The sequence below is a fragment of the Neolamprologus brichardi genome, chromosome 13 (assembly GCF_056152115.1).
Source record: "Neolamprologus brichardi isolate AB-2024 chromosome 13, ASM5615211v1, whole genome shotgun sequence".
In the NCBI taxonomy this organism is placed as follows: domain Eukaryota; kingdom Metazoa; phylum Chordata; class Actinopteri; order Cichliformes; family Cichlidae; genus Neolamprologus; species Neolamprologus brichardi.
In genome coordinates, this window is record NC_142116.1 from 14,085,767 (window position 1) to 14,110,172 (window position 24,406).

The window sequence follows — 24,406 nt, forward strand, 5'->3', positions numbered from 1 at the left end:
GAGAAGATACTTTTCATAGTTTTACAAACCAAATAAAAGAAGATGTTTTCAAAGATACTGTTATGTGCGAAGGTAAAGTTTTGCAAGCATTTGACTGGTTTCAAGCTCATTTAGTTTAAACATTCACCCTCATAATAAATGCTTCACTGTCTCTCTTCTTGTCTTTTTTTAATATTTGTTGCATCTGTTGCTGTTCCTACAATCTACTATAAAACAGAAACGTTTCTTTTTTAGTGAAAAGACACGCACCTTTTCCTCCTCCTTAATTTTTGCTTCATTTTCACATGTGGCTATAAAAAGACATGCTGTGTTTTCATATGCCATGTCATATTATTAAGTTTCACGCTTTGCTCCATGAACCCGAGACATATTTTCTGCTTCCCCTCTGGCTAATTGGGAGATTGTTAGGACTGTCTCTATCTAGTGTCTGATGCCCCCAAATGTGTCAACGGTGCTGGTCTTCGGCTGCACGACTGCTCCTCATTTTCTGTGTGTTTTTCCGGAGCCGTTTGTTATTAGATTAGTTAACGCCGTATTGACAAACTGTGACGGAGCCGTGTGATCTTTCTCACCTCTGGTTACACCTTTTTTTCTTGTATCAATCAGAAATAATAATGAAAATAGGTTCTTTTAAGTAAGAGGTAAAACTTAAAGTGGTATCTCTCTTTTTTCTCTCTCTCTCTCTTTGTGGGACTTTTCATGACAACAGTTTACTGTGTGTTGAACAAATGTGAGCCATGTGTTTATTTTCCCCTTTGTCCAGGCTTACAAAGTAGAGGCGAGCTTTATGTGCTGGAGTAAAAAAGGCTTCAGGAGAAGCGGCACTTTTCGGGGGTAAAGCTGGAAGGCTAAAACAAGCTTTAAAGAGGGTCCAGTCCTGCTCAGGTTCACTAGTAAGCCTGTTGGACATCCGGCTTTGTTCCTCTCATAGGCTCCTTATCAGTGGCCTGATGCGGTTGTCCCCTCGCATGTTCCTCTTGTATCTCAGCTGGGCCAATTCCATGGCCTGAGTGCACAAATTGAGCCATTTTGTCTCACTTTAAAACAAACTAGGACCTATTATGCGTGTGTGTGTGTGTGTGTGTGTATGTGTACGTGTGTGCGTTTTTTCTTCATACCCCTCCTTGTCCCGTACGTTGGCCTTGGTATATATAGGTTGTCAATGCCCCCTGCCTTCCTCTGCTCTTAAGTTTGAAGCACTAGCTTTGTGAGGGGTCAGTGTTTCCACTCCAGCAGTGTCAACTTCAATCTGGGGCGATTTGGTGTGAAATGTGTGCCATGGTGTGGGGGCTTGCAGGTCAAAGCCCCAGTAATTGATGTTGCTTATTCATCTGCTTTTCCTTGTCTACTCACACCACACCACAGCGGCCGTTTTTGTTTGTTTAAATTGTTTGAAGATTTACTGTAGGTCTTAGGTCTCTGAGAAGCATTCCCCTGCTGCACTTTGTCTGTGTTCCTACCTAGCAGGGGGTTCAGCACTAGGACACACAATGGTGGCTGCACAAAAGAGGCTTTCCCCAACACAAGGCCTGGAAGACATTGCCATAGCATGACACTGAGCACTGGGGGACACACAATGGCGGAGGCACAAAGGAAGCTTCTTTTAAGACAGGACTCAGAGGACATCTAGCATGACAAGCAGGGCAGCTCTCACTGTAATTAGCCATGGAGCCAGTCTGGCCAATAGCCCTATGAGATCATTGAACTATCTGTAAACAGTATTGAGAAACAGAAAGAGAGGTAAGAAGGTTATTGGCAGAATTTAGGTCATGTAGTGCAGAAAATTTCAAGTAAAGCGAAGCAGTGTCAGTAGAAGCTCTTTGCACATAAGAGCTAAATCATCTTTATGCTTCTTTTGCCGTTACCTTTTGCGAAACGCACCTTTCTCGCTGCAGTGCAAGATGAAATGCTGGATGTGTTCAGCTACAAAGCGGAACACACTGATGGAGCCATGTTTAATCTGGCCCTGTAGCATGTCAGCCGGCTGCATGGGTGGTATGTCCTCCAGGGCCTTTGAAGAGGGGTGATTTAGAGAAGAGATTTGGATCATTACACAATAAAGAACACTTCATAAGTACTGAAGTGAGTTGGAGAAATGACGGTTAATGATGTTGACAGCAATTCACCTCTGCTGAATTACAGAAAGATTTGACTCAACTTGCCTTCTTTAATGAGCCTCACTCAGTAAAGGTAATGGGCCAGCGGTAAGACACAGAGAGAGGCGAGGTGAGGAGGGGAGACAGTGTGGAGAAAGGAGAGAGCGAGAGATTTTTCATTTCTTTTCTTTTTTTTTTTCATCCTCGGAAAGTTGCATTGCTGAAGTTGTTTCCAGTGCGTGCACATGGACCACTACATCTTGTGTTTGAGGTGGTTTGCGTTACTTTGACATGTAAATGAAAGTCTACAAGCCCTTTGCCAAACAAGTTCACGCAACACCGATTAAGCTTATCAACTTCAGATAAATATCTCTGTGTTTTGCAATATGCCCGAGTAGTAAATCTGGTGCCTATGGCAACACTGGTAAAAATGTTTATGCCAGCTGACAATGATTAGTTTGCCAGAGGTGAAGAGCGGATCTGTGGAGCAGGCTACGGCAGTTAGGAGTAAGATGGAGCATATGGTGGAAAATTTGTATGGAGACAGTGTCTGTGTAGTTACACCCAGAGCCAAAAGGGGGAGGCTAAAAGTTCTGTGCTGTTAGTTTTTAAATACCTGCTCGCTTTTGCGAGATTACAATTGTTTCCTGTATATACAGCAAGCAAGTCTTTTAATGTGTGTGCGCTGATTTAAAATGTTCTGGTTTTTGACAGATTATTAAACGTACACAGCGTGAAGTTTGTCGCAACCTTTTTGGAGAAAAGTGCCCATCATTTACTATGTTTTTGGTTCTTTTAAAAAAAAAATGTGTGTGTTGTTTGATCTATTTGTGCGTGGATCAAATTGACCCGTTTTACACAATTCTGGAGCAAGAAGGCTGATTCCGGCCTACAGCTCGTTTGTTATTTCTAATCTTGCGTGTTTATGTGCAAAGTTATGACAAAAACATTAAATGACAGCGTGACAGTTGATTTGCCGTTACATTCCCCCCACCCACCCCACCCCCCCACATCTGACTGTCATCCCATCAAAGTAGCATATCTGTCGGTATCTTTGAATGTCTCACGCTGAATGATAAATATGTACATCCAAACTGGGATTCGGTGCCAATTATGCATCGACAGCGATGTCACAGAGGATGTAACATTTAAATTAAAATGATGGCATTCCATTTCAGGCAGCCTTGTGCGGTGACATCTTCTATTATCTCTTTTTGTGGTGTAAGACAAGACAAAAAAAACCACACACACACAACATTGACGAAAGAAAGAACTATCCCAAAGGTCAAATCGGTAACTTTTGTTGTTATTTATTTATCTATTTTTTTTCTTGTTAGTACACATCCATGTCAATCATGAAGCCTATTAATAGGTTTGAAGCCAAACCTACTCGTGGCTTTTATTGTTACTCAACTCAAGTCTTTAAAAACCTCACAGCTTCTAGTAAACCGAGCCGCAAGCTGCACTGAGAACACGTACTTATAATGATGAATTTTACAATAACACTATAATCCTGTCACATGTCGCATGGAACTGCAGAAAGCTCTGTATCACACAGAAGACAAAAAACACACACACAAGGCTTGATACTTTAATTGGCAGGAATACTTGTCTAATTATCACTTTTCTGCTTGCTCTCCATGCTGAGATTATGTAATTATCTTTTTGAAACACTGTGCAACGACATTGCTTTTTGTGTGTGTGTGTGTGTGTGTGTGTGTCATTTCTGCGACGCTGCTGTACCTGACATTCAGCGAGCCACTTAATAATATGCTAGAAAGGCAGCTAATTATATCATAATAATGGCTTGATGAAAGCAATAAGGCAGGCAGGCGAATGAGTGAATGATAGCACTGTCGAACTGCTCAAGTTGAATCTTTCTCTCAAATTATCAGAATCCCAGTAAACATAAAATTATTTAATCGCTAGCGTGTTTATTCAGGAAGCTGTAAGAATTTGGGGTTTTGGTATTTGTTATCATTATGCAAATCACAGCCTATGCTGAATAATATGTTTCTCTGCAACAAATTGAATCCCTTATCAAGTTAATTACTCCATGTTTTAGCCCCACAAGCTAGGATATTCCAATTAAAGACTACACCTGTTCCATTTGTTAGATTTCTATTTGTTAATGTGTCATTACATGTTCTCCAGCAGAGCATAGTTTTGTACGAGGAGGGTGGGGGAACCACCACTTTAGACCCCTTACTGGGCTTCCAGATTTCATCCTGCTACTTCAAATCTTCTAGGCTGAATAGCGTTGTCTATTTGTGGGATTCTTTACAGAGAAGAGGCAGGAACACGGCTGACACACACATCCGCAAGACCCGGGGAGGGGGTAGATGGGTAATCTGACGGAGGGCAAGCCTGAGCACCAGCAGCGGCAGCATCAACAGCAGCCGTAGACTGCTTTCGAAACTTTTTAATTAGCACTAATTACCTTTGCAGGAAAATGTTGAGGCTTGAAAGGATTTGTGTCAGCAAGTGGGAGATCAAAGATTGTGGTGCTGTGCATTTTAATCTGAACACTGAGGGGTAATAGGGAGCTGTTTGTGTGTTCGAGAGAGGGTGAGAGGAGAAAAAGCATCCCAGGTGGTACTTGAGTAGTCTACCTCTGGTAATGCTGTCTACCAATCACACCACAGGCCCCGTCGCATTATAAAATTCACCGCTAATATAAAGAAATTATCTTTAGCCTTTCCTCTCTTTTTTTTTCTCGTTTTGCTTTATTGTTCAGTTGAATCACGACTTCTCACTCTGTTCATTTTCTCCTTTATCTGCGTTCCTTCCTTTCCCTAAGCGGCAGTTTGCGCACACGCACGGGATTTTGCGTGAACCCCCTTTATCAGACTGACAGGCTTTTCATAGAGGTGGTTTTTAATGCATGCCTGGACATCACTCTGGCAGGGTCATCCATCAGACATCAAGACAACATCGATCATTTGCCATGAAGAGAGCGCGGGGTAGTGATTATTTGCTATTAGGTGGATGCTGAGGCATACAAATGGCTGGCAGTTGACAGTTGAACTCACTCTAACGTAATGCGGGATGGCTCCCCCTCTCAGGGAAATGTTGACAAGCACTGAGCCTGAACACTGTAATGACAGAGTGTACAGGCAGACACAGCACTGAGGGATTCTTCCTCACAAATCACACCATCCATTATTTAATGTTATTTTTTTACAGCTTATTTTATTACAAGTTCATTTCCAGTTAATATTCCTTATATTCAAAACAAATGGATGTGTATTATTTTATTTAATAAAAAATAATAATAAAATCAATGCTTATGGGAAATATAATTATTGTGGGAGGCTTTTTTTAATGTTTTATGTACACACCAATATGTGAGCCAAATGCGGCATGCATGAGAGATTGCATGTGCTTGTTTGTGCCGCATTGATGTCCTCACTGACTGCGATGCCATCAGTGAATTGATTTCCAGTTCCCGTTCACTGAGAAGGGAGGGTATTTGTCATGTGGATAGACAACTAATCTTTTAATACAAACATTCACAAGATGCATGGGCCGCATTGTGAGCACAGTCCAGGTACTGCGAGGAGGGGGGTGCAGCGTGGGCTCTGATGATGTATTTTGCGCTTATGACGCAATTCACGGTGTACGATTTGTTGCTGCACACGAGGGAACACCTGTCTTTGTGTCAGCTCTCAATTTCAAATGGGCGACTCGCTTCTACCTCTCTATTAGGTCGTTGTTAGAGCTTAGACTTCATCCCGTGCCAAACTGGGGTCAAGCGAGGCTTATGAGGTTGGGCCAGACAGGAATGTCTGTCAAGCTCTTATCCCTCAGAAAAGGGCTGGTCCAGGGTCATTATTCAGCAAGGGAAGTCGGTGAGGCCAGGCGATGCTGACCACAGTACAGCGGTTTTGATTTTGTAGGCCCTGGGTCTTTGCATGTGTGCGTGCGTGAGAAGGTGTGTGTGAACTGACAGGATCACTCCCTGTCTGATTCACAGTGCTCTCAGACCCTCTGCCAGCCCTAATGACATTGAGACAGAATATTAACCTCACACGCTCAGCGGGAATATCCACAGGGGTAGTCTATAACTCAGACACTGTTGGAGCCACGGTGGTATTAGCAGCTTTAAAATTTCAGACAAATGCGCCGTGGTGTAGACATTTACAACAACTGTATCTGCACTTCTCACTTAATAATCTCATGTAAAGCGAAGTAACGAGGGTTGATATTTAACATCTCTATCAAAAAAGAACTTTGATAATTATGTTTCACAGGTTTCCGCTCTCTAAAAATATCTGTTTGTTTTAGCAAATGATGTAACCCTCGGTAAAGTTCACTCTATCATGCCACTATCAATTGACAGCTTTGTAGCTCCCGATGCTTTCGCACACGGGAGCAAGCATAGTGCAATATTCAAAACAGATTAAGAGTGAGCCCACATAAAGACGAGTTTTGCTGGCGGCGCCAAATGTACTCTAATGATTTGCATTGCCATTAATAGTAATTTGCAGCTGCCTGGGAGGAGACTTGTAATCCCCTTTCCATGTGTGAATTGACATGCATTCAAAGGAAGGCTACGTGTGTCCTGAATGTGTGATCTTTAAATGACTGCCACCTGAGGCCTTGCAATACAGAGAGAGAGGAGTGCCTCACTGAGCAGTGACTGTCTGCATGTGAGCAAGACAGGGGTTGGCGAGAGCTTTGGGGGGGGAGATAGAGACAGATAATGACAGCCTAATTCACCATCCCCATCAGAGGTGCGTGTGCAGAGCCACGTATAGACCATAAACTGTAGCTGGAGGGGAGAGCGCTGGAAGAGACCTGATCAGTGTAGTGTGGAGGTGGTAGGGGGGCTCGAGGGGTTGCAGGGCATTAATTTGCTTTACAGATAATGTCATCTTATTTATCATGGGCTAATCCCAGCACTGTTTTGATGCCTTATTTTTGGTATTTTAGGCTATTTACTTGTGTTTCCATTGCGGGCTGGAGTAACGAAATACAGCTATGCTGAACTAATGGAGACTTGTTGTATTAATAGGTTACATATTCCTTTCCCTACTGTCTGTATTTTCAAACCGCACCTTTTACGCTTTTTACACATATACTAATATTAGCTCCGTGGATTCATCTGGTGTCATATAAGCTTTAGACTTTTGTATGAATGTAATCTCAAATGTCTCTAAAACTAGATGAAGCAAATCTATTCCTTCTCATTTTTTCATTGAAATAAGTTTCTTTAATGTCAGTTATCAAAGAGGTGCAGTTATCTAATGAAATTTCAACGTCTCTCTTGAAATAAGTGGATTTGTAATGCAAAGTGTTAGATAACACAATCAAAGTGGGAGATGTGGGAAAATGGGATTGTTTGGGAATATGGATATTTTTAAATTGCACATAAAGACTGACAGATATATTGCAGTATACAGAGTTGAAAGAACCATCAAGATATTTTTTGACTATTTAAGGCTGAATGGCTTTACGGCCTTCTTCCTTCATCTCTAGCCAACCCTCCTCCATTCACCTTTTCTTATTAAGTTTATTAAAGCCAGTCCACATGCCGGCTTTTTCAGGTCCAGTTCCTTTTACCATTCATTACAGTACCTTATCCTGGCAGGCAATCCGAAGTGTGCTCTGAATAGTCCATTATGCACATATGAGGGCCATCATGGCCACAGTATTGGTCAATTCATCAAACATTTATCTGTTGCCCTCTGAACAGTATGTCAGTATGCCTGTCACTCTGCAGCTCTTGCCCTCCATTTAGAATAGGTGTGCATTGCTTTTTTTCTCGCACTGATGCAACCTTTGAGGGGACATTGGCTCCTGAGCTGTGGACCGCAGCTGTGAGGGCTCTCAAGCTTTTCAAGGGATTTGTGTGCGCATGTGTTTTAATATACATTAGACTCTGGAACTTTTAAGTACTACACTGCTAGCTGCAAGGATGCGACCTCTGATCTCTATCGCCATTTCAGTAATAAAGGAGGCTTTGAGGTTGTTTTACTTTATAGCTCTGTAATGGCTTAGACAAACTCCGTGTTTGACCTATCCTCTTCAGCCGACACAAGGAGGGAGACTGTGGAACACATGTAAAAGAGCCCGGGCTGCTGTTCTTCATTTTTCATGTGCTGCCTGAGGATATCCAACATGACACTAGTGCACACCATTGGCAGAAGTGACTGACATTTCAGCCAATAATGGTCGAGAGTTTTCTTCCCTCTGTTGTCAGCAGTGGTTTATCAATCACTATGTCTGCATCAGTATTAGTGTATTGATCTGGCAAAGCTGCTCTCTGGGTCAGTGTCTCCTCTCCAGTGTCCTTGTCTGTGCTCCCTGTGCCGAGCTTCCTCTGCTCCAGCTAAATATTGCTATGTCTCCCCTCTGTGTTCAATAGGCTGGATCTTTGCGGATAATGGAGGTTTCAGCACATACATGCGCTACTTGTGTAAGCTCGAGAGCACACACTTATGCACACGGGGCTGTATGATGTATGATGGTGGGCTTACACAGGCTAAGTGGTAGTCAAAGCGTACAGACAGCCTGTGTGAAGTATTAGCTCTGACAATGAGGCTGATCATAATTATCTTAACAAGGAGAGGATTCATCGCCTCACCTCGTTAAAGCTACCGCCTTTCTCTCCCTCTCGCTCGCTCGCTCGCTCGCTCACTCTCTTTTTCTAGGTAATAGGTTTTTTGGTTGTTGTTGTTGTTTTTTGTTTTTGCTTTTTTTATTGTAGCTTTTCTAAATTTGTGATGGTGAAATGGTAAATTATTTTTGGGAGTAATTCACTTCCATAAAATTCTTTATTCTATTTAATTATTATGTTTATTCTTAAAAAAATATTACACTTACCTTTTTGATAATTAATTATACTATTAAAATAATGGGATCTGTCATACTAGCAGGTGTATGAAACATTTAAAGCAAAATGTTTGGTGTGTGTGTGTGTATATTTCACTGTACAATTTTAGCATTTTGCCTGTGCCTTCCATTTACCACATCTCTGGGTTAGTCTCATTAGTCTTTTTAACAGCAAACCCTACCCCTTTTCTTAAGGGGGTAAAGTACTTTTACTGCAGTGCCTAAACTTTGTTTTCAGAGCCACACATTAAAACAAGAACGCTTATAAAAAGTAATGAAACCAGTTATGGAAGTTTGCAGAGGGAGCAAAGAAAGCTGGAGAGTATTAGAAGTTCAATCCCTTGCACTGTAGCTAATGCTGGATGGGACTCTGTGGCTCTCCCCTGGCTGTGAATTTAACTGATTAAATCAGCCAGTGCACGCAGTAGTGGTGACATGAAAACAACAATTAATAAGGCTCCCTCCTGAGCCATGCGGCTCTCTTTAACCGAGCAGCTAATAACATAACCCACAGGACTGCAGCCCATCATACACACACACACACACACACACACACACACACACACACGCAGGTTTCAGTAGTTTGTTAGCAAGCTTTGTTCACAGTGAATTAAATAATGGTTATCCAGTGTGGTATACCTATACTTAAACAAAGATTATATGCAGCGTTTAATTGCATTTTGTACTGAAATCCTGTCAGGACAAATACAATAAAAGTGCAAATAAATGTATTAATTGCATTCCCATTTTTTGGCTTTAGAGCCAGTAGCCTAGCCACCAGTAGCCTACAGTGTATATGTTACTACTACTTGTGGATTTGCATAAGCAGTACTGGCATATGGACAAATCCCAGGACAGCAGATGACACAGAATGTACTCAAAAGGAACAGAAAAGTTAACTTATTGTCACTACATTGGAAGTGTTTACTTGTATTCTCTGTTGAGCTAACTATACTGTAGCTTTTTTATGCTTTTATAAATGAAAAGTATCATTGTGGGGGAAAAAAAATGCAAGCAACCAGAAAATGTCATAAAACTGGCACATCTCACCGTTCATCCATCTTGCCAGCGCATTAATCAGACCTGATAAGACGTTGTCAGCTAGCGGCTTTCCCAGCACGCTGGCTAGGTGCTGTCAGTTGTTGTGGGTGTCGAGTGTGTGTGTGTGTGTGTGTGTGTGTGTGTGTGTGCAAAATGTTGATGTCTTTAAAACGAGTCTGCCTCACTCGCAAGTCAACAATGAATTTGCTGATTTATTGTTTTCCACTCAAGAAGGTAGTTGCAACATTTTTGCTTTGTACATCAAAGCTGCTGGCAGTATGTCTGCTGCCAGCGTCTACAGTACTTCTTGGATCATGGACTATGCCTCGGTGGACCTCGGATGGTGGGTGGGGAAAAGTGAATGAGAAACTGAACAGGCTAATTAAAAGTGTGTAATTAAAGTGCACATATGGGAACTGAGTTACCAATTAGTTGTAAAAGTTAAAATCTTGATAGGATCTTAGATTTATACTACAGCCTGTCCTCCGTTTTTCCCAAAGTCTTAATCTTGCCTTTTCATTATCCTTTTCCATAATCTATTCTGTACATTATACATTGTTTCCATATTGCACACTGCTTCATTTTTTCCATATGCATGTTGTCACAAGAGTTGTGTGCGCTAGGCAGCTCATGACACTAGGCAGATACAGAGAGGAGCAATAGTTCATGCTGCAGTTATTTAGACATCGGTGAACCTTGAGTTTGTCATGTAGAGATGTGACATTGCTCACTTGGATTTATATTTATATAACTGCATTTTCAAATCCATCTGCTTTTACTTTTACCAGAAAACATTTTATCTGTTTAGTGTAGAGCTTGGAAAGAATGATTAGTGCTGTCAAATGTACTTAATATTCAGAAATTCCACATTTAATGAAAATATGAGCGGTGAATAAGAGATCTTGAGAGGTACCCTGTCTGTGTTTTGTCAGATTTAGATATCAATAAAGCCACTCAGGACACTTTAACATGCAGGGCTAATAGTGCGAGGGATTAGACATCACACGCATTACCTTTGTGCAGCTTCTATGGCTTGAACTTTGCAGCGCCCTAACACCGGCCCTACGTCATTTTTATGCCTGTGTGAATGTGTGCGAGAGGGACAGAGAGGAAAAGGAGTTGAGATGACCCTTCACCTTCCTTTGCACTGCGTCATAAAAAGAAACGGAAAGGCAAAATGATTCCTTTAGGACGAAAAGAAAATAGTCCTTTGATGTTAAAATCCCGACACTAACCCCTATCATGGCACAGTTGCAAAAAAAAAGTTTCCCTTCCATTCCATCTGTGATTGCAAGTGTATTCCAGTTCCTCTGTGAAAATGATGGATGACAAGTTAAATTTGTGTCTGGGGAGTGAAGGTGAACTGTGACAGAGTGATTTGTCTTGGGAATGGAGGGTTAGGGTCAGGCGAAACTGGGTGCCTCAAGGCACAAGACATTGACAAATTCATCCTGCCCGCTGCATTTCTGAAGCCTTTTGTTTTGAATCCTGGCTACTCACAAGTGACCCCCATCCCTCATCCTGCCAGCCGCTGAAGGATGCCTCACCATGCCAGGGGAGCTCAGCACCACTAATTCTTGTCATTCACTTCCCTGACAGGCCCAGACCCATACTCTCTTGGTGCATGAAAGAGAGCTGAAATATTTATTTCTTCACAATAACAGCTTACCAGATTTAAAGCCATAACAGTTTTCCTGCTTCCTTATCATTGCAGGTCACTGGCAGGCCTCAAAATGTTCACTGAGCTGGAAGAGCTGATCGTCGACAACAATCTGCTTGGAAATGACCTCCAGTTGCCCAGGTTACCCAACCTCCACACCCTGACGCTCAACAAGAACCACATATCCTTTCAAGGCCGTTGCTCAGCCTCTGATTTGCATTTTCCAACGCAGACATTATTTACAGGCCTCGGTGTCGGCATCAGCAGCTGATTTCATATTAATTGTTGTGTCACTGCCTTCCTGTATTGTCTCAAAAAGCCACTTTGTTATGCCACGGCTTTGCAGGAAGCACTGGGTGTTGCAAAAGAGTGTACAAGAAGTTTGCTGTCGCAGAGCTTTACACTGGACTAGTTTTTGAACCACAGGGACCTCTAGTGGAATCCGTTTTAACTGTCAACATATCTTTTTTTTCTATTTTCAAAAAGAATAAAAAAGTAGCAAATTAAAACCAGATCCAATGAGCGAGACATTATATTTGTGAAATATAGTCGGTTGATGTGTTTCTTTTTTCTTTAGCTTTAATTTACACTAATGTATTTGCATCAGCTTTAATATTGTATTGCACCGTTTTCCTCACTGCTATAAAATTGTCCTGGTATTATTTGTCACTTAATGATCACATTTATTCGAACCATCTTGCGTTCTACTTGCCACCCAACGTAAACATGTTAAAAACCAGAGCTCTGCACAGCCAACCTAAATTTAAGACACACTGCGAAGCTGTTTATGATCAGTCAGAGAAGTGTGAACTTCCCCTCCAAGCTTCAGAACAGCTTTAGCAATGTGTCCTGTTTTTCTCTGGTTACGCAGATCCTACTGGGTAACGATGCTTACTCTTTCTCTCGCACATACACACACACACACACACACTTCCAGAGTCAACATTAAAACTGGGACTCCTTGAAGTGTGCATCTGGGACTGTGCGCTGAGTTTGGTTGTGAAGTGGTCGGCACATGCTAATAGGCCAATTATGTACATCCTGTCGTGGCACGGTGCCATTTTAAAGCTCGAGCACTGCATTAGTGCAGTTGTATTTTGACACTTTGGGGCTCAATTTTCCAAGTGAATGTATTAGTGATGAATGTGCCTGCTTAGGGGCTGTTTGTTTTTTCCACGTTTCGCAAAAGTTTTCCACGGCACAGCTCTGAGAAGCACGGACTGTTGAAACCACAGGGCATCCATCATTTTGTCACTGTTCTGCACCCGGCCACCTAGGAAATGAGAGCGATCAAGAGAAAGAGAGAGAGCAGGAGCCAAATTGTGTCACTACTATATGCCAAAGCCTGCACCTTAAATTGCCCCTCTGTCTGCCCAGTCTCACAAAGCCACTGACTAGCCTCTTTGAGCACCTCAGTAAATTTGACAGTGATGTGTTTTTGTGGAGCCAGGCCTGGGAGGGGCTGTGCGGGTAGTAAATGCTAATGTAATTAACAGCACGAGGTCCTTGACATCCGCCCTTTGACACCTGACTGATATCGAGGCCTTGCTGGAACACTTGGCTGATGTGACCCCATCACTCGAGTACCTAAGCCTGCTGGGAAATGAGGCCTGTCCTAACCAGCTGGTCAGCCCGGATAAGGACGAGGACGACTACCAGCGATACAGGTCTGTTGATGTTATGTATCGATCTTGTGTAAGGAAGATTATTATGTGTTTAGATTTTTAGATACTCAACTGTTCAGAATGATAGCTTTTTATAAATAATGTCTTTGGAGATGTTCCTTTTTTTTAAACAAACAGCTCCTGCAGTTCATAAGCAGACTGCGGATTCAACCACATCACTCTAAAAGCTTTGTCAACTGGCCCCTCTACACTTTGCAGTTTGCAAAATGGATTTCATGTGTGACTAGTCACCACCACAAATGAGTGTTTACTACCCTGCCTTACCAGAGCAGATGATGCATTAAACATCAAGCCAGGCCTCAAGCCATGCAATATGACCACCATTTGTCAGGGTCCTTTACATGAAATGCGATAAAAGGCGAAAAGCATACTCTCTTTTGTCTGTTTTAGCCCTAAGTGCTTGTTTCTGACTCTGTGTTGCCTATTAATCATTTACCACCCATGCCTTTCTTGAATAATCTTTCTTCTCTCTTTTTGTCTCCCTTTCTCTTCCCCCCCCACCAACACCGCCGCCACCACCACCCATCGCTCTCACTTTCCCTCCCCTGCTCCCCCCTTTTCCCCCTTCTTCTCGCATCCTTATCTTACTGGTAAGGAAAGCTGTTCTGTTTTGACTGACAACGTCTATGGTCCTGTAATGTAATATTCATAATGTGTCACATAGTAAAACATCAATTTGAGCGTGATGCAGATTTCATGTCTGACAAGGTTAGGCTGTATGCAGGTCGTGACAGCACTGGCCTTGGGCAATAAATACCCAGCCCAATGCCTCAGGAGCTTTTGGTCTCTCAAGTGAAATACCCTGGTGTGCTGCATCGGTGCCCCAATTAGTGCAGTGACATAGAAATACACTATTCGCACAGCATTGTGTAGTCTGCACGGGAGTTTAGATAGCGTTCTTTTATTAGGCGACTGTACAAATGCTCAGTGGCCATTCGTAGTACTACAATAACAAGAGTTCAGTTCTCTAATATTATACGTAAATAGTGGGAAATGGTTATTCAGCACAGGACTCCTCAGAGTAACTTTGGTTTAAAATGTTCTGGCAGTATAATTCTCTTTAAAATATTTCTAATGTACTTGTAATCCCTTACATTATAAGACGTCATCAATTTTTCCAATTTCTCCGCTGTGGCTGATCAAAGAGATGCTAATGATTTCTTTTCTTTTCCTTCACCCAAGACATTACTGAGTGTAATGATTGTTTGGAAGCACTTGTGTTAATATTCTTTCAAATAATTTCAGCTAACAATTAAAATGAACTTTCCTGATGTGCCAATAAACACAGCGAAACAAACGGGTATAAAATGTTTGTTTTTGTTTAGCTGGAGTTTAACTTGTTCTAAACTTTATTCAATCTGGAGAATAAAGTTTGCAACAAGTAAATGAAGGATAACTTGGGTTTTACGAATTTCAGACAATCATTAGAATTTAAGGAATTCTCTAACAGACATCCCCTTGAATTTAATGCACCGATTAATGCTGCCATTGTAAATATTAAATGTTTTAATTATTTGACTTTTATTACATGTGTGTTATTGCGTCCCACGCCCCCTTAGTAAAAAGCAAATTGCACTGTTCTAGATGTTAGTCTCGCTGTTAGAACCAGATATACTTCAAAGGGTGTCAGAAGCCATATTTTGGTATTGTCAAAGTATTCAGTAGCTACTCTTTTTCTCTTTCACTAGTCAACATATCGCAACCCTCCACCACAACCTAGCCCAACCCTCCACTCTACCCCCTCTGTCTCTCTCGCTTTCTTATCCTCCCTCTGTGGCTGAGTTGAATCATTAATATCCCCACTGGCTGACAGAGCCTTGTCATCTGCTTTGACCCTGTGATGGTAGGTTACCTATGGAGAATAACCTCTCTACATGTCTCCCAAGGGCATCTTCACATTTCATCATGAAAATGCCCTGAACAAAGTCTTTCTACATGGAGGGAGACACTGGATTGGGAAGGGGCCTCTTGGATTTGAGTGGTGGAGCTCTCACCAGCAAAGGAGCTCTTTTTTAGTAGCTAGGCCTCATTTCTAGAAACATTATTTGATTTATTCTCAGCTATAATAATCCTGGACAACGTGCTTACTTTATTTTAGGAAAAAAGAAAAAAATCCAAGTCCAAGAATCCCATTTGAATCTTGGGTATCTGTCATCAATATATTTCAAATCGGTTTAAATTGATGGCAGAAGCGAGAAGCAAACTTTTTGGATGTCAAAAATATCATGCACAGAAGAGTTAGACCAGCTGTTGAAAACACTCTCCCCTCTAAAGGCACGCTTTCTATTGTCTCCAATACCACAAGAACTGCCATTGTTACTTACTCATTGTTCTAGTCTGGCACACTATTAAAAAATCAAATACAGTTTTAATTCAATGTTTTTTAAGTCCTTTTTACCTGGTCCAGTGGTTTATCAGCAGGTGCGTAGTGTCATTTAGGGTTGTCACTATACTACAGTTTTGTACTTGTCAATACAACATACAGCAAGTTTGTGCTTGCTTCTGGTGACTTGACACTGTTTTGGTGTCAAATAGCATTGTAAAATATTCTTTCTGTCTAGATATAAATGATTGGTTCATCCTAAGAAAACAATACTTTCTAGAGCATGACAAAGTTTGCTGCCAGGCTCCCAGATTCACTTTATTGTTTTATCATTAGCGATAGCTGCTAGCTACTTTTTTAATGCTACATTAGCAATATAGCAATGATAGCATTTCATGATAACATCAGTTGTCTGCGCAGTTATGGGTAAATGCTTATAGTTTAATGGCTGACAGTAATGTTCAGGTTCAGGTTAAAATTTAGGTTGACAGTTAGTGTTGTGAGCGTCAACTTTTTTAGCTATTTGCAACAACGCTGTGTGAAGTTGTGTGTGTGCTAGAGGATCCAAAGACTGCACAGCAGGTAATTTGTATATTTAAAAAAAGAATAGAAAAATGCAAACGAACACTTTTGGCTGTTAAATTATTCACAAGGGTTCATTCCATATGTTTGATTTGGCAAATGTGGAAGCTCAAGCTCATGCTGCCACTTAAAAATAACAAGCAGAGCTAAGTTAAAAATTTGAGTCATCAAAGTTTCAAGTTGAGCATTTTACATTTTTGACTCATCTTAGAGTATGTTGAAATTCAAATTTATTTGAATTTATTTGAATAAGTTATTCAAAAATGAGAAATTTCTCAATTTCAAGTTATGAAAGTCAAGATTTTGATGCTAACCTAAAATTTTGACTTACAGATGACAATTAGTTTGATGATCAATTAGTAAGTCAATATAGGTGTTTTTGTTTGTTTGTTTGTTTTTGCAAACCTTGTGTCAAGGCTTGAAGATTTTTCATATAGAAGCGTATATTTGATCATGTCACAGGAAAGATGAAAAGTGATCATACATTTAGAAATGCGGTCTTTCTATTGATGATCATTTAAACGTTTGTCTGTTTTCTTTGCTTTGTTTTTTCAGACTGTTTTAAATGTTTTTTTTCCTTAATTTTGCACAAACATATTTTATATTCCGTGTCAGTCTAAATGTAATCCCCCTCCTTATTATCCTCAGGTGCTGAAAACTTTACACAGGCTTTGCCATCTCCCTTCATCGCCATCACCATCATCAATTTGTCACAGCTCCCTGCCCACAGGTCTTGTCTTTGGACATATCCCCCGTCCTTTCTCACCCTCCACTTAGGTGCTGTATGCGTGTCCTTTTTAGCTACCAGCTTACCCCTGACATACCGGTTCCTCTATTCCTGCCTGCCAGTGAAAGGATCTGTTGTCATCTGTGTATTCCAACCATTATCTTTTGACGTTTCTCTCCCTCCCAATGAAAGACAGTGTGTCTGAAAGCTTAGAGAGATATCTGTGATGCTTGCAGAATGACAGCTCCAGCAGACGGGTTGTATCTTCTTTCATGCTATTTATATGTCATACTTTTTCTTATCAGCTTTGAAGGTTATTACATACAAGAAAATATCACCATTAAATCTGCATCACTATTAAATCTGAGTAAACATGGCTTCTTTTCAACTTTTGTTGATGCCTGCATTTACATATTAGAATTTGTGTCAGTTTGATTAGTGTATCACGGTTTACACACTTCCTCAGATAGTCTGTCTCTTTGTCAAGAATAGACCTACAAGAAGGCCTTTTATGGCAACAGTATGTTAATGCTCAGTTTTTCCTGTCTCATTACAGGTACTTTGTTCTGTACAAGTTGCCACAACTGAAGTTTCTGGACACCAGGAAAGTAACCAAAAGAGAAGGGATGGAGGCACAGGAAAGGGGCGCATTCATGAAAGTGGTCAAGCCTAAGCCGGAAGCTGTAAGTTATGTCTTTTAGTTTAGTTTTTTTACACTGTTTTAAGTAGCAGAACCTCTAAAGAACTGAATGGGTTTGTCACTTTGTTCCCTTTCCTATTCTCTTCCTTTATCCTTCTTTTCTTCCTTTGCGTGCTTGACTGTCACTCATCCTTTACAGAGGTCCTAGAACTGTGGCCCTTTGAAAACAGTCGGTGTCTCCCAAGGCCTAGAGTGTGCATGCGTGTTGCATGCGAGTGTGTGTGATTATGGCCTGACCTGATTTCGTATGCATGAGCCCAGATCAAAGACGACGGGCGGCTGTCCGGCCACACTTGTGTTTCCAAGTGTGACGTGGCTGGAGATTGGAGTGACAGCTCATGTACATGCTGCTCGCAATCACTTAATTATCTCAAGTCAGTGCATTCATTCATCCTTGTCTTGTTTGGGACCCCAATGAATAAATACAGTATAAGAAGGTTTGCCCCTTTTACTTCAATCCCCTTGTCTTGCTCATTTTGTAATGCGCTATAAATGATCATCTTTTGTCCACATTTGATTTCCTGTAACTGTAAGATCATGAAATATTTACTGTTGGGATCAGCTTAGCTTTGTCATTTCAATGCTCTGGGGCTCCGACAGTCAGCTTGGGAGGTAAAAATGGATCCAGAGAAGGCATTCGGTGATAAATCAGAAGCATGTGAGTTAATGTCGGGTTTAAAAGTGCACGAGAAAAACAAAATATTTATTGATTCAGACAATGAGCTAAGATAGTGTACTCTTTTAGTGTCAGATCATGCTACTCTTTGTTCTTGATTCTTCATGCAAGTGGCAAGTGAGATAGCAAAACACTAAAATAATTTAACCTCCGTCTGCCATGTTTGGTAGATAGAGAAGAGTGGAATGAAAACACTGCTCATCCACTTTATATAAAAAGAAAATGGGGACCTCTACAATGCTTTTTGGCAGGATAAAGTCACTTTTAAGATTTTATTTACATAGCCTGTCAGTGAAAAAGAAATGTTTGCTTTTGTCGCCACAGCCCTAGATGAAAGGAAAGATAATCACTGATTCGGGCTGACATGATGTGTGTGTTTTTGTGTCTTTGCGTCTTTGAACCTGCTGTATATGATTATTTATTCCCTATGCAAAGTAAAAGGTTACAGCTTTGATGAAAACGCGTCTACCGAACATTTCGCACAGTATTTTGTGCGCCTGATCGTACTCTTTTTGTACTATGTACACTTCCCTATTAGCAGTGTTGGACTGCTAATGAAGAGCATTTTTGCCTGGACATATCCTGAGTGGAGGATGTCACGACAGCATTTCCATAACATTTGTTTTGAGTTAGATGAGACGTGATGTGTCAACTACCGCAGACTTGATGAGGCATGAGTACCTCCCGGCTTTAATTGTCCGCATCATCAGAGTGATTGTAAGCTGACCGATAGTGCGGGCCACCAATTAGTGAAACGTCTGCAACAGAACAGGAGATTGGGAAGAGATGATGGCGTAATTAGATATTTGTGTTTTCTTTTATGTCTGGTACAGCAGGGTGTTGCTCATAGCACTGGCTCGTGGTACAGTGTCTGCCATTAGTTTCATTACAAAGAATGGTAATTAGATGTCTCGCTGTCACTAACACTACCATTCGAGTCTCAATTAGTGCAAGTACTGGGGGGTGGGGGGTGGGGGGGGGGGGGGGGGGGGGGTAAAGGACCACGATTGTGATTTAAGACATTTATTTATGAAACTGATTCGGGGGGTTTGGAGGGTGGGGGGGGGTTCTGTGTTCATTTATTATTTATATGACACTATATGACAACTATTCTCCATATTGTTAAGAGTAAACTGAAACCTTAATAACAGCAGCAACTGCAGCAGATTTACAGTGATACGTGCCCGCTTTTGACAGCATAAATTCAAGGAAAAGCCTCTTTCGTTCTCACTGCTTCACGTACAGTATGTATTGGAATAGTTAATGGGCTGGCTTTGAAAGAGACAGCGGTGAACTTTCGAGACCTCACTTGAGTCATATCAGAGTGGAATATGACCACAATTTAAACTCCTTTTCAGTCATGCCATTTTGGCCTGGCACAGAGGATTGCCACATGTTTCTGATAAAGCAGTTATGGTCTTTAGCACAATATGAACACCATAACTTTTCATACATTCCCAGTTTTTTCCTAAATCACAACCAGACATTAAAGAGCAATTTTTTTTGTAAAGAGAGGCAGACACATGCAAAAGCCTGTAATGAGATTTGCAAGTGCAGAATTAGCAAAGGAAAAAAGATGTAGTTTTTAGAAAGGCGTTAAAGAACCAAACGTTTGTTGTGAAGACGCACAAAGTCTGACACACAGGAAATAAACTCACATTTGGGCATTTGTTTAATTGTCACTGGGTCGTTAAAATGCATTTCTGATTTTAAAGGATAATAAGCAGTTGGGCATGAAATGGAAGCAAAATGACTAAGACTAGATAGAGAAACTGTACAAATACCTGAGGTAAACAATTAAAAAGAAAAAAAAGAAAGCAGTAGGGATGATTAGTGTTTTCCCAAAACCTCAACACTGAGCAGAGTCAGAGTGGAAAAGCCTTGAGCTGTATTTGGGGAAATTGGGCGTGTTGGAATGCAATAATGTGATAATTCTCTTTGAGGACTTAGAGGTCATGGAATGAAATGGCGTCAAACCACGTAGAGCCATTTGGACCATGCTGGGCTGCTTTTGGAAAATGCATGTGGTACATTTTGGCTCAGTTAGGCCACGCCACTTCCGCGCAGCCCACATTATGCTGTCGAAACCCTTGGGTTAAACTGGCCATGTCTATCAAAACACTGTGACAGCACTTTCTGTTTTCAGATCCCAAGTAGAGCTTTAAAAAGTGCGTAGCGAATTTAACTGGTAGAATAACATTTACTTCTTGCCTGATGTTTAAGAGCGTTTCACAGTGAGTGAAGTAACTCCACAGGCCCCCTTACTGGTAGCTACGTCAGCCAGTATAAATGCTCCTCGGATGTCACTTAGATTTTGCCCGGATGAAGTATTTGACTTGATTTTCTAGCATGAAGACAGTTTTTTTTTTCTTCCCCCCACATCCTTCTCGGTATAATGTAAAGCAGACTGCATTGCAGGGTGGCTTGAGCCAGCTCCCGGGTCCCATGAGTCTCTGCACACTGGGTAACGGTTCTTCAAGGGAATTGACAATGACAGAGCCAGGAAAGTCCTCAAGTGGATCTTTTCAGTTCAGTTTTTTCTTCCCAAGACACTAACCTGTTTTACTCTGCAGCCCACAGTGGTTCATTTTAAGTTTGCGCTAAAGGGAGCAGTTCAAATCTGAGATAGGCTACATCATTTTAGAGCCATGATTGTGCATTATGTGATGCACGATTCTGATTTCGTGTTTTATTTTTTTATCGCATTGCAACTCTGCAAAAAGAGGCAGTATTTTGCTATAGGTCGATTGTTTAGCTCCCTTAAATGTATGCTGTGAAGAATGTTTCTATGTTCATCTCACTGCTTGAGAGTTATGAGTTCCCCCGAAGCTTTCAAACATAACAAACAGTATGCAATATAGCACTTTGTGAATGTGCCTTCAGTGGGTTTGCTGAATCATTTTACTGAACAAATGTGTCCTTAGAGAAAACTCAAACAATATGGTTCACAACAGGGGGAGGGAATATTACCCAGTAGATTGCCACGGAAGCATGTTTATTACCACTCTTTACCAGAGATGGGCAGTTACAAGTATCGCGTTACTGTAATCCGATTACTTTTTTCAAGTAACAAGTAAAGTAAGGGATTACTGCTGCAAAAACGGTAATTAGATTACCGTTACTTTCCCGTAGGAACGCTGCGTTACTGCGTTACTAAAACTGTGATTTTTTTTTTGCGAGAATGTCTCATGACAGTGACGTAAGCAAGTGCGACGTTCATGACAACAGCTGTGTGCAGATCAACAGTGGATCATATATCGAGTGCGGGAGAGAGTATGAGCTTGCGACGTTTAAAGCGTGGAAGTACTGACCTTGCTTTGAGTTTGATTCCATAAAAAGTGACAAAAACATTAGTGTCCGTTGTGCGTGGGAAGAAAACGTCTTTTTACAGCGAAAAAAACACCTAAACGTCCAAGCAAGCACCGAGTGCGCTACGACGTAATGGGAAATTCACAGAGAAACTCACGGATTCTTCTACTGACCGCTGCAGCACACCTGCACCAGGGCAAACCTCCGCCTACCCCACTCCTGCTTTACAGGTGAAAATAGAGCAACAGGACCGCTAGTCTTTGATTTTATTTATTTTCTGCTGTGTTTCACTTGCATCTATTTGAAAGACTGAGTGTAAACACACAAAAAAAAATTTATTTTATGTGCTGGAATGTTCGGAAAAAAGGTTTAAATGTTAAACAAATTTCTTCCAGTCAGAGAATGGTGCATATAATTAAATTTTTGCTTCATGCATAAAGTTAAAAGATTAAAACTAATAAAACAAGTTTTAAAAAGGGACTTTTCCATTTGATTACATTTTGTATGATGGATTATGCAGAAAAAGTAGAATTGGGCTGAAAGATCTATCGCTTTATTACCTATCCAGGTTGTAAATCGTGTTTTTAAAACGTAACTAAGTAATTAATTACTTTTGAAAATAAGTAATCAGTAAACTAACGGGATTACTTTTTGGGGGAAGTAATCAGTAATCAGTTACTGATTACTTTTTTCAAGTAACTTGACCAACACTGCTCTTTACTCTCCGTTTGATTCTCCATTTGCACCAGATATTATACCTAAAGAACCTGGAGTTGACAAATCCCTGCATCAAATGAAGTTGAATGAGGAAAGAACTGCATAGTAGTAGAGGGCAAACTATAACTACACAAACTGCCTCTCTGCCTTATGTTCGCTCAGATGAATTCTCTTACAGACTGTGATTTTCTTGCTTTTAACGTCTGTTTTCTTTTCCAGCTTATATAATGTCTTAATATCTGTTAATTGTGTCAGACACTCCTTGAGACGCTGCTTTTTAACGATAACGTATCCTAAATCTGAAAACAGCTGTTTGCAATTGTTTGAGTGTGTTTAGTTCATACAATACAAAAAGCACAGTGCTTGCTTTTGTCGGATACTTCCAGGGTACCACATGTTCGATGCGTGTATCAAACTGACTGAATGGCGTATGCCTCCGTGTGAGCTTTTCTCTGTAGCTGACTGCTGAAATACGTCCAGAGTTTGGACCAGTAGAGCGAGCTCTATCCTGAATGTTCTGGCAGCTTCAACTGAGAGGTCACGCAGGGGTTATAAGCTGGGAAAACAACGGCAATTATAGGGAGTGACTCACACTGTCCACATAAATCATCCAGGCCCTGCATATCATAAACACACTGTAAAACTTTAAAGCACAATTAATTGTAAGTAAGTGAGCCAATATTGATTTATTGCCTCTTTCAAAGCATAGAGACACGGGGTGCATGACCTGAGTGTCACGTCACTCTCGCAGGCAAAAAATGATCGATGTATTATTCACTTTTTTTGGCTGAACGCAGTGGATAAAAACAAACGTGTGTTTTCCTAAGGGCCTTTATGAGACACTAAAGTGGCCTCGTTGCATTAACTGCCTCTCCTTCTGCTGGCATCCGGCGCAGAGAAGGCACGCCTCTGCGGTGAAGCATTTGTTGTCTCGATGTCTCTTGTGTTCGGCGGTGGAGTCTGAGGCTTGTCAGAAAGCAGGCCGAGGCTGGCCAGCAATAATGAGATGTCTCCCTTTTCTATGTTCATGTTAAGTTTTCATAAAGTTTGACAAATCATGTGATCGGTCATATAACCTTACTTTCAAAGTTTTTAAAAAAAAAGAAAGTCTTGGTTAAGCTTTTATTACTTTAATAATATTAACTGTCTGGGATTGGCAAGCTACGTAACCTGTTGTCTGAACATACTTTTCCAATGAAATCCTTCATAAGGCTTTGGGCAGGACAGAGTTTTTATTGTAACTCTGCTGATTTCAAATTTCCTTTTAAATGTAGAAATGTGCTGGGGAAAATCCCACTTGTTTCTTCCAGTATCACTGATCACTTACTTTATAATTTTTGGACATGTTTGAGGTTTTTCTCATATGAAAATGTGCCTCTTAAAACAATGTCTTTTTTTTCATTGCATGTAATAGGGCTGCAAATCTCTACAAACCCTGCACACGCACTGTAACAACAATATCATTCCACTAAGGCTTCTCTCCAATTACACTTCTTATCAAATGATGGTTTTTAGCTATTGCATCGTACAGCATCCCAGTGCGTGGGCCTATCAGTTCAGTCAGAGATAATCCTCCCTGTTGGTCTCTTTGGTGACAGAAAGATGCTGCAAGTGTAATAAGAGACAGTTGGCTTAGTGTTTTCGGAGCTTGGAGGGAAAAAAAAATCCATCTTTCTTTCTCTTCTCCTGCCCCACCAGATGCTTCTGCGAAACTCCAATAAACTTTAATTCTTTCAAAGAGATCTGTTATTAGTTTGCTTGTCTCTTTTAGTTGAGGTTGACTGTACACATTAATCACGGTTTCAGCACTTTATAGTTTACTTTGAACTTGATTATCATGTGCCCCTGCTGAAGGCAGTTTTGGTTAAACTTACTTTCTGATTTTTATTTTTATGAGACAAGTCAAGTGATGTTGTGGTTTATGGCTTGCAGATATTAATTATTTGTTATTTATAAAGTTAAATTTACTTTAAAGCTTTGAAGCTCTGCTGGATGATGCAGGGAAAGTCCATATAAAGCGAGACAGAATAATTATTTTCCTGTATTGCCAAGA

The 24,406-nt window shown here is 40.9% G+C and overlaps 1 protein-coding gene across 1 annotated transcript in view; it reads left to right on the top strand.

The window, feature by feature from the left end:
• lrmda (leucine rich melanocyte differentiation associated) overlaps positions 1 to 24,406 on the top strand; it is a 210,032-nt gene that overhangs the window by 127,423 nt on the left and 58,203 nt on the right. The window contains exons 3-5 of the mRNA XM_006783781.3: positions 11,689 to 11,815; positions 13,162 to 13,301; positions 17,508 to 17,634. Of these exons, the coding sequence (XP_006783844.1) occupies positions 11,689 to 11,815; positions 13,162 to 13,301; positions 17,508 to 17,634 (394 nt within the window). The remainder of the gene's footprint in view (positions 1 to 11,688; positions 11,816 to 13,161; positions 13,302 to 17,507; positions 17,635 to 24,406) is intronic.